Source organism: Indicator indicator, chromosome 22 (assembly GCF_027791375.1).
Source record: "Indicator indicator isolate 239-I01 chromosome 22, UM_Iind_1.1, whole genome shotgun sequence".
NCBI classification, from domain to species: Eukaryota; Metazoa; Chordata; class Aves; order Piciformes; family Indicatoridae; genus Indicator; species Indicator indicator.
Genome location: NC_072031.1, coordinates 8,816,769 through 8,827,669, shown reverse-complemented (window position 1 = coordinate 8,827,669; position 10,901 = coordinate 8,816,769). Strand labels below are relative to the sequence as shown.

Below are 10,901 nucleotides of genomic sequence, written 5' to 3'. Positions count from 1 at the left end.
GTTAACTAAGCTGCAAAGAATACTAACATTATTCTTCCCTATATTTCGAACACCATGAAGAGAAAACACCACAACTAATTCTGTATTGCTATATTCTAAGAAACAAATTAAGTATTAAAAAAAAAAAAAAAAAGTTTCTCTTTTCCCATGATTAACAAAAGCTGCAAACCTGGGGTTTCTTTTCCTATATAAAATCTGCATATATATGCAAAAAACCCCAAGATGATCACAGGAACACAGACAAGAAAGCAAGCATTGAAATAATCAGGATTTACAAAACTTCACATGCTACAGATAATCTTCATTTCCATCACAGGCTAAACCTTTTAAGATCTCCCACCACCATCACATAGATCCTATCAACTGTAAAACAGCAATAAATAAAAACTGGTGCCAAATTTAGAGAATTTTAAGAAACAAATTTTAAGAAACAAAAATAAAATCAAATTAAGCTGGCATTAAAGTGAAACCAGTCTCCGTATTTAGGGAGCTGGGAGGAATTTGTGCACTGCTCCCAGGAGCCTCCTCCTCGGTACATCCCTGTATGAACAAACATGAATGCATCCACAGGCACACAAAAAAATACATTACAGACGTGTTTTCATACAAGATCCTATACATCTCACACTGCCCATCGCTACCGGAGTGACAACTCAGAACCCAGCACCACCTGCCACGGCCTGCCAACGCTTTTGTTCCCCTCGCACACCTTCGGCTGGTTTCTGCCTTCCTCTCGCCCGCACCGGGCACACCAAGCCCTCCCCGGGCGGCCTGACAGGACGCACGCTGTCGGGCCGGGGCGGCCGCCTCGCCTCGCCTCTCTCCTCTCCCCTCGCCTGCCCGCCACCCGCCTCCGGAGGCAGGTAGCAGCGGCGGTGCCGGCCTAGGCAGCGCGGCCCTCACCGCTCGGTGCCAACGCGTCCACCACAGCCGCTGTTCCACCGCGGACCCCGCCCGGCGCACAGCCTCCGAGACCTCCGCGCTCCCGGCTAACCCCTCGGTACCTGCGCAGGGCTCGACGGCCCAGCGCGACACGGCCCGGTCGCTCCTGCCGCCGCGCAGCCCGGGCGCCCGGCGCGGCGCTGCCCCGCCGCTCCCCGGCAACCACCCGGCCCCCGGCACTACAGACCCCAGCGCGCACTGCGGGCCCGCTCCTCCCTCCGCGGGGCGGGACACAGCGGGTGCGGGCGGGCTCCTGTCTCGCCTCCAAAGCTTAGGGAAAAAAATGACGGATTTGGTCTACGGAGGCACGACAGCTATGCTGTGGTGAGAGTCCACCTGCAGTGCTGCATCTGATTCTGCATTCTGAAGCACAGAAAGACATGTACCTGCTGGAGCGGGTCACGCAAATGGTCGGAGAGCTGCAGCACCTCCCCTGCGAGCACAGGCTCAGAGAGTTGTGGTTGTCAAGCCTGGAAAAGACTCTCTAGAGAGTCGTTTTAGCAGCCTTCCAGTACTTAAAGGGGACTTGCAGGAAAGATGGAGGGGTCTTTTCACCAGGGAGTGTGGCAGGACGAGGGTTAATGTTTGCAAATCAAAAGCAGGGAAAGTTAGGGTAGACGTTGGGAAGAAGCTTTTCACTGTGAGGGTGGTGAAACACTGGTACAGATTTCCCAGAGAAGTTTTGTATGCTCTATTCTTGGATGTATTCAAGGCCAGGTTGGATGGGGCTTTGAGCAGTCTGCTCATCCCCACCCATGGCAGGGGGGTTAGAACTAGGTGATATTTCAAGTCCCTTCAAACCCCCAACCATTCTATTATTCTGCGATCTACAAACCTCTTCATATATCTGAGCCCAAACATACCAAGATTATCACATTTTGGTCAAGCTCCCCGGCAAAGGTAGACCCAATTCTCAGAGGTATGAGATAGGTCTGAGCCCATTCTGGCTTCTGATTTCCACCTGCAGGCCTCCAAGACAAGTTCTGCTGGCCAGATGAAGTCGGTCCTGCTTTATCACATCAAATATCATATGGCTATGTAGGCAGGACCACAAATGTGCCACCAGCAGGTATCAGTTTCACTGAACACGCCATGATGAGAAAGATAAACACAAAAGCCTGTCAATATGCTCTTTGAGGACAGCATCACAGTATCACTGCAGACATCCTATCCCTCCTGCCTGGGTGTCAGCCAGCTGCTGCTCTGGCTGGCTGGAGAAGCAGGTAATGCTCAGCCCCTAGGCAGGTCAGGTGGAAAATGCACCCTCGTTTGCCAGCTCGGCCAAGGGAAAATTAATTTGCATTTATGGAAACATCTACCTCCCAGTGAGAATATAGAGATGTTAAAGTTCTTGTTTCAAAAAGCAGCTCCTTCATCTGTTACCTCTTCAATATGTTAAATACTATTGAGGAGCATTTCAGATCTTTAGCTTTAATCCTAACAAATGCTGTCATTTATCAAAAGATTTTTAAATATCTAAGGCATTTAATTAAACATTCCTGTGTAACCTGCCTGCGTTTATTCAGATACACCTGGCAGAAGCCTAAAACTATAGGCAGAAAAGAATATGCGAGATGCTCAGAACCATCTGGGACAGTATGTGACAAATATTTACCTCAGCTGTTTAAATAAATAAATAAATACATAAATAAATCCAGTTTAGAAGATTTCCTGGTGCCTGTTCCACCCCTGGTTGGTAAGAGATCCTTACTTACAAAGTAATTTTCCCCCCATCCTTCCCACAGAGAACACACCTATGAAAGGTCCAAATCCTCATTCAGATCAATAGAAACTGCTGTTTTCTCTGCTTGCAATTCTGTTTCTGAACTAAACATGTCCACTACCTTCAACCTTCACCAATTTCACTGTCTTGCTGACCTTTTCTCTGGATTCTTCCCATTTGCTGACACTTTTGAAACCCACACACGTAGTTAGCTCTGTAATTTACACTGTAGTTAGAAATATGTAGAAATTCTATAGGAAATACAACAGCTAATTGGAAATCGATATGATTTTTCGAATTTCTTGGCTGGCGTGGCAGGATAAAAGCCTTGATGCTCTCCGGACACTCAAGTCTTCTGCCACTCTCTGGGCAGCGGTACCTTCCCTTGAAATAATACCATATGATTTTCGTCCGTGCCACTTTTTATCTGATTAATTCCTGTTTTCCCGCGGTGCTCCTCCACCCCGTACCTGCGGAGTTGCACCTGCAGGGGGTTGTACCTGCAGGGGGTGTGTACCTGCAGGGGGTGTGTACCTGCAGCGGGTTTCTCCGCCCCGGGACCCGCCGGCCTCGCCCTCGCTGTCCTCTCACCGCCTCCGCCCGCCCCTCTGTGCGCGCCGGCGGCGATTGGCTGGCAGTGACAGCTACCATACACTGGTTAGCTGAAGGCGGGCGAGCGGCGGGCGGCGATTGGTTGTTGTTGGAGGACGGCTGAATGCTGGTTGGCTGGCGCTGGGCATGGCGGTGTTGCCGTTGCCGTCGCCCTTGCCCTTGCCCTGAGGAGGGGTGGCGGTGGCCGTGGGTCTTCTGTTGGCAGGAACGTTCCGGTGGGCGCAGCCGCCGCCATGCTGTGCCATGGGGACGGCCTGTTGAGCTCGCTTACCGCGCTGCTGGGGGCAGCGCTGGCACTGAGCCGCAGCCCGGTGCTGGCCTGCCTGCTGACGGCCGGCTTCTACCTTGTGCTGCACCTCTTCAGCCTGGAGCCCGCCGCGCCTCAGAGCGCCCAGCGCGTCCTGCGGCCCCACGGCACCGCCGCCCGCATCGCCCACCGCGGCGGCGCGCATGACGCGCCCGAGAACACGCTGGCAGCCATCCGACAGGTCAGCACAGCGGGGCCTCGCCGTGGCAGTGCCCGCCGCCCCTTCCCGAGTCCGTCGCGGCTCGGCACGCCGGGCGTGCTTCGGGGGGCGCTGGAGGCGCGCTTAAGGTGCCCGGCCGCTGGGGGCCGTGCACGGCCTGGAGCGAGGGGAGGAGTGGGAGGCAAAGCTGCCGAATGCTCTGGAGAGAGAGAGAGCGAGCCTCGGGAAGCTTGTCTCCGCATGGGTCTGGTGGGTGAGAAGCTGAAGGCGGCGGGGCGCAGTACAGGCCTGTGGTTATTTCTGGTAATCTGTCTTTTCAGCAGGCAACCGAGCCTCCCATCCCAGTGGTTCTCTCATTCTCTGACTTGCTTGCAGGAGGCTTGTCATCCCCAAAGGGACTGGGAACAGTTTGATCAGATCTGAGTTTCGTGGGCACTGTGTTACATTCTTGGTGCTGATGGGTATTTTAGCAGTGCAGAAATAATGAAATACTGTATTTTGCTGGTGTTGCAACAGACTATAGAGAGCGGACAGCGACTCGGAAAGATGTTGTTTACTTCTTAATCCCTAAAGACCTGTAATAAGAATCCACAGTTACAGGAAAATCTGATACTGTGAAAACTTCACTGTCTACAGCCTTAATGCTGCCTCATCTGCGAGGCATCATGGCTCAAGATTTGTTTCTGGGAATCATAAGAAATCATTATTAGCATTCTGTAATGTAGTGTGTCTGAGAGGATGACATGCCACCGCTCTTACTGTTCCTTGCCTTTGGGCAAGGTAGGGCTCTTAGTTGTGAAGCTTCGCGGTAGAGATCCTTACTTGGCAGATACCTCTGGCGAAACCTCTGCTGCATAGCTGGCCTTTGTTTTCCTGGTACATTGGCCCTTTTCCCAGGAGGGCATTTGGCCTTCAGAACAATTCATCTAGCTTGCAGTTCACTCAGGTGCTTTTTTGAGTGGTTTCTGGGAAGGAGCCTGGGCAGGAGCAAGGTGTATGAAGTGTTCTAAGCTGCTTACTGCATTCCAATATGGGAATTCCTCAGATAGGAGCAGGGAGTTGCCCAGATACATACGTTGTTTGGTATAAACACGGTAGGTGGTGGTGCTTCTGGGAAGTTTTGTATCTGCGGCATATGGTGGATCAACCTTGGTGCACATGAATGGCCAGTCTGACTCTTAAAGGAGATCCTGCATCTGCATGCCATTAAGAAGGGGATGATGGCTTTCCCTTGTGCACAGACTTCATGCTCTGTTGGCCTACTTTGGTTTCTGCCTTCTAAATACTAAATTATACAACTATAAGCATTTGCTTTCTTTCTATTTTAGAAAGTAGCATAACCTAGGAGTTATTAGACCAGAAGGAAAGAGCAGGATTCTTCTCTGCATTTTTATCCTGAAACAGTCTGAATCTCAAGATCAAAACATTATACCCATGGTTTTATCTGTAAAATAGGTTATATGCTTACAGCTGTCTGTGAATCCTTCTCACAATAACTTAGACAAAACCTACTTTGTTCTGCAGCTAAAGCTTATTGAAAAGAACATGAATGGTTCTTTATTACTTACCGTTATAGCTATACCTATATTAAATCTATAAAGCTGTCTCTCCTGTTGTGTGTGTGTGATTTTTATGATTTTTAAGGCAGCTGAGAATGGAGCAACGGGTGTTGAGCTGGATGTTGAATTTACTGCAGATGGTGTTCCAATCCTAATGCACGATGACACAGTAGAAAGGACAACTGATGGGTCTGGACGATTGCGGGACTTGACTTTTGATGCAATTAGGAAGCTTAATCCATCTGCAAAACATCGGCTGTGGTAAATGAACTACTGCCTTCTGAAACTAGTGGACAATGAAAAAAAACATGCATGAGAAACTAAATTATTCATCTATCCCTGGTGAAAGGAAAAAATTAAGTTTAAAACTTAGCCCAATGTATTCCTTCTCATTTGGCTTTGGAAGTGGATGAGGCTGTATCTCCCCACCTGTTCTTGCAATAGGAACAGTGATGCTCTGTCAAGATAATTGGCTTTCAAGGACAAAATCCACATGAAATGAGTTAATCTCTACAAGAGCTTCCCCTGAAATGACTTCAGGACACTAAAGATACTGAGAGTTTCATGATATGTCAACGTTGTCTTCAGTAATTGCTTCTAAAATTAATTTTATTTACATATCCTTCTTGTCTGATTGTGTATTGGAGATTCTAAACATCAGGATTATACTGTTGAAAAGGAGTTAGACGGATTTCCAGCGTAGTCTCAGGTAGGAGCTGTTAACTCTAGGGGCTGATGAGGTCCTTGACAGTGGTATGCAGGGGAGAATGTTTTTATACATTACAAAAATCTTGATCAACATGACACTTCAACAGTATCATATGTGAACCCATCTTAGAGGAGGAACTTCAAGGGTGTGCTTCTGAGACACTGCATTCGGGATTTCCAGACTCCTGTAAATGTACCACCTGTGAGTCTATGGCACAAGTAGCATCTGCCCTGTTACTGGAAAGGTGATCACCTGAACCACAGAGCAAGAACTTCCACACAGGCAGTTACTGCTGATAGGCTGTTGTTTTGTGCCGTCTTATCAGGAATAATTATTGTTATGTGGAGCTGCTTCTCCTACATCCCCTGCCAGGGCCTGTGTTTCTGGCATAGAGCTCTGGAGTGCAGTCAATGCAGAGTGAAGAGGGTGGGTAGGTGCTCAGTCGTTGGGCCTAAATGTTTGTTTGTGGTACTTGAGGAAGAAGATGAAGAGCTGCAGTTAAGTGTTTTGGTGTGGGACATAGGATCAGTGAGCATGGGATTAGACCTTGAATTTGGAAGAATATAACTGTCTAGTGAGATGCTGGGAGGGAAGGTGTGCAGCCTTTCCCTGGGAGAGAGAGCCACCACTGCCACTGCTAGCAGAGCTTGATCCCACCAGTGATCAGCAAACCATGTTCAGGGATCCCTAGGAAACAGCTGTGTTGGGGATGTGTTTGCCTGTGTGTCTGCTCATGTGTATCTTGACAGCATGCCAGTGAGGAGTTCTCTGTTTCTACAGGAGCAAATTCCAGGGTGAGAAGGTGCCGACTCTTAGAGAAGCTGTTGTGGAGTCTATGCAGCATAATCTCACCATCTACTTCGATGTCAAAGGCCATGCAAATCAGGTACCACTGACTGTTGTAAGGCACCTTCCTTCACCCTTCCTTTGGGTTTCTAATCTTCTTTTACGCTGGTCTCAAACTGCTAGGTGTGCTACAGTTTCTTCTCTATGATGAGTGAGACTGAGCTGCTATTTCTATCAGCCAAAGCTGGGCTGTCAAAGCAAAGATGCTGCCTTCCCTGCTCCCTCATCCCATTCCATTGTTCTCAGAAGCTGTAGCTTAGAGTTCGGATGTGACTGGGGTGAGCGTTGAGTTCAGCTCACAGCACCACTGTGAGAGCAAAGTGAATTCCCTGCCTGTACAGAGGGGAGCTGGGATCTCATCTTCAGCCTCCAACTGGGGATCCTGCTTGTCTATAAAGGGATATACAGATGATCAATAATTAACACTTTATGCAAATTAGAATAGCAGTATCTTCTCTTTAGCATAGCAAGATATGGAAATGCATTCATTTTTTCCCCTTGAACTAAACCCTAGATAGTACTCCAGAATTGTATCCACAATGTATGTAAAGGTATTTCAGACACTGAGAATGCCACTCCTTGCTGTAAACAAAAACAGGAGAAGGACCTCTCTTGCAGGAAACGTCATTTCTGTGTCAATGGTACTGACACAATGCTGGTTTTCTTCTCTCCCCCCCCGTTCCATTTCAATCTTGTTCAACAAAACAGGAAGGTATTTTAGAAGGGGATTACTCTCAAGTGACTTTGCAGTGTAAACAGCAGCATGTGTGTAAAGATAACATGTGTGTGTCTCACTGGCAGGCAGTGGAGGCCCTCAGACAGCTCTACCTGGAATTCCCACGGTTGTACAACAGCAGCGTGGTCTGTTCTTTCATGCCAGATGTTGTTTATAAGGTGATGCTTTCTAAAAGTTTATTGGGGATTTAATTTTTTTTTTTCTTTAGTTCTGTCTGGGAATTTCAGTAAGATGTACAGCTCCCAGTTCCAGATTACTTGGAGGTTTTTTAAATTTCCAGGAATTGAACAAATGAAGCATAAATAATCTTATGAGAACACTCTTTGCTCAGTAGATGCAGGTATCATGAATTTACAGCCACCTTCTCCACTCTGAAAGCTATGGAGAGAAAAGTACAGCGTGTTAACAGCTGGCACATGGCCAAGTACTTGTGCACAAGGCACTTGTTAAATAACCCTCATGTCCTTATTTAAGTGTAGACTGTTTTTAAAACTCTCTCCCGATTCTCATTTCCAAGTCTCCTCTCTATGTAGTTTATTCCATTGCCTGGCTGTTCTGCCAGTCACTTCTTAGGTCTTGCAGGAAAAAAACCAAAACACTTAAGAGATCATAAACAGCTTTGTAGAAGAGCTGCAAAAGGATCTGGAGGGAGAGGAGGATTCTGGTAAAGCTGCAGCCACAAGCTAGCACTTGGTGTCTAACCTCTCTCCTTATATAATTAACACAGCTTTGCTTTTGTTTGAATTATCCTTTTCTCCTTGATTTTCCAGATGAGACAAGCTGACAGAAACGTGGTGACAGCTCTCACGCACAGGCCTTGGCACCTGAGCCACCTTGGAGACGGGACACCCCGTTTCAGTTCCTCCTGGAAGCATTATTTGTACATGGTGATGGATGTCATCCTAGACTGGAGCTTACACAGCTTCTTGTGGCGGTTCTGTGGGGTTTCAGCTTTCCTCATACAGAAAAATTTTGTTTCTCAGTAAGTGTTAAAGCTTGCTAATGCATCAGGAGGCCATACTGTTCTGGTAGTGTGTAAGGGTGGAGTTAACATAGTCTGTGCTAATTGATATGTTCCATTTAGTGTTCTGCAGGGTTGTTAAGATAGCATGTAGTAAAGAAACTATTTCAGCATTTGAAGCCTCTATCTTTTCAATTAGTGTATTTTAGCTTGTGTTATATAAGAAGTTTAATCCCATAAGGGCAAGAAAACTGTTGCTTTGGCCTGTTTGCAGTTAATAAACCACCAAAAGATGACATTGGAAAAGATGATGCACTGTCACTTCTGGTGTGATACTGACACAAGACTAACACTCAGTTGAAGCCTTAGCACAGCCTGCCTTAAATATAGCATCAGCCTTCCTCTTACGGTGTCTTTGCTCCTTGCAGAGAGTACGTCAGGCACTGGGCTTCCAAAGGAATTCAAGTGGTTGCCTGGACAGTGAACACATTTGCAGAAAAGAGCTACTACGAAACTGTCCTTGAATCCAGCTACATCACAGACAGCCTGGTGGAAGACTGCGATCCTCATTACTAGACCTGTGCCCTTCAGACACTCACCAGCCTCAACCAGCTCTCTTAGGCGGGCAGCTCAGGCCCCACCATCCAGAGAGAACCCACTGCTGCAGCCAGGGAAAAGGAAGAGCTGCAGTTAATTTCTGCTGCAAGGTCAGATCTTGGGCGTAGGGATCCCTTCTGTTACAGTGTTGGACAAAGCCAAGGTGCAGCCATTCACAATCTAAGATGGTGCTGTAACAGGATGAGATCTGACCAGCTAGCTGGGCAATACCCTGTCTGCACAGCTTGCTTTAGAATTCTCAGAGTACTCCTTTGCTTTGTGTAAATCGTATCATTATAAAATCATGTCAGCATTTTTTGGTGACAAGATTGAAAATCATGTCTTGATTTTACTACTTTAAATGGTCTGTTCTATGACTGTATAATTTGAGGTTGAGTTATGGCATCTTAAACGCATGTACCTTACTGTTCTCAGAACAGAACCTGAAAATAATGGTGCAAAACCAGAGAGTTTAGTTCATGTCCCTCCTACAACATAGAAAGGTGGCTGTGCTGCATCCTGACAGTGAAAACAATCATCTTTCCATGTTCAATGTGAAGACTATGAGAATGAATGAATAAAGCTTGAGTATCTTCTTGTCTTCCAGCCTTTTTGAAAGAACCCAGGTAAAACAGAAAATTGCTCCTGCAATGTCAGTCTTCTGGCATACATGCTACAGCTTGTGTACCTTATGCCCTCAACCATGAGTGCTATAGTCTCTGCCTTTACTACAATGTTCAACAGGCACTCCCAGAGCAGCCATGAGAAGAGCAGAATGACCCTTCACAGCAAGTGACCCTTGCTCCAAGTTCTGTTTGCTGTTGCTGCTCAAGTTGCCAGCATTGTTGAGTCATGGCACGCAGTGCAAGCACTAGGCCCACACTCAGTCTGTACATCCAGGCAGCAGAGCTGTACCTGCAGGAAAGCCTGGTAAAATTGAATCTCTGGCCTCTCACTGTGTGTAAAGTTTGTCCTTTTTCCAGTACTTTGGTGGCTGGCTTAGATTGTCTGTAACCTCAATTATGGAGTAGATGTACCTTTTTCCTAACGTGTTATGTCCAAGGCAATGAAGAAGGAGTAAACCAGGCAGTAGTAGAAAATGGGCTAAAATAGTATGTATCATCATGGCAAAGTTGTGGCTCTGAATAAAAAGAAGCTCAAGCCCATGTCTCAAAGTCATACATGATAAAAACTCGATTGTGTTACTTGCAGTCTGTCCTGTACTGGAAAAGATGTGTAAGCTTTGTGGCTTTACACAGATGAGAATCGTGACAGCTTTGGTAATTTATCAAATCTGCTTCTGAGTGACTGTAATTAAAAAAAGGTCTCAGAAAAGTGAAAATGAAACAGAAGCTGAACCTGGCTCACACAAGTTCCTTTACAGCCATGACAGTGTCTCAGTCATTAGAAACAACTGCACTTTATTTCTTTCTGGTTTTATTTGACTAATTCTTTGCTTTTGGCTTAGGTCAGGTAAAAGCAGTTTGAACAAGGGAACTGATACAAAAAAATCTTTTTAGACCAAAACTTTTAACTACAATCAGGCACAAGCTTTCTTATATTCAGTTAAAAACAAGTGACCAGCTGTGAAGGAACCCTTGTGTCGAGGTAACAGCCAGTCCTGGGGGAAGGCTGCCTGTCCCCACACTATCACTGCTTCAGAAACAACCCAAACATGCAGGGTGTTCTCCATCATCATCATAAACTGCAGTCAGGATGCAGTCTGCAATCTGCTCTTCCATTTAGGGG

The 10,901-nt window shown here is 46.8% G+C and overlaps 1 protein-coding gene across 1 annotated transcript; it reads left to right on the top strand.

Moving 5' to 3' along the window:
• The first annotated feature begins 3,510 nt into the window (after positions 1-3,510).
• On the top strand, positions 3,511-9,816 carry GDE1 (glycerophosphodiester phosphodiesterase 1). Its single transcript, XM_054391143.1, has 6 exons — positions 3,511-3,765; positions 5,389-5,564; positions 6,793-6,898; positions 7,660-7,752; positions 8,365-8,576; positions 8,984-9,816. The coding sequence occupies exons 1-6, from the start codon at positions 3,511-3,513 to the stop codon at positions 9,129-9,131; spliced, it is 990 nt and encodes a 329-aa protein (XP_054247118.1). The 3' UTR covers positions 9,132-9,816.
• Positions 9,817-10,901: the final 1,085 nt, after the last annotated feature.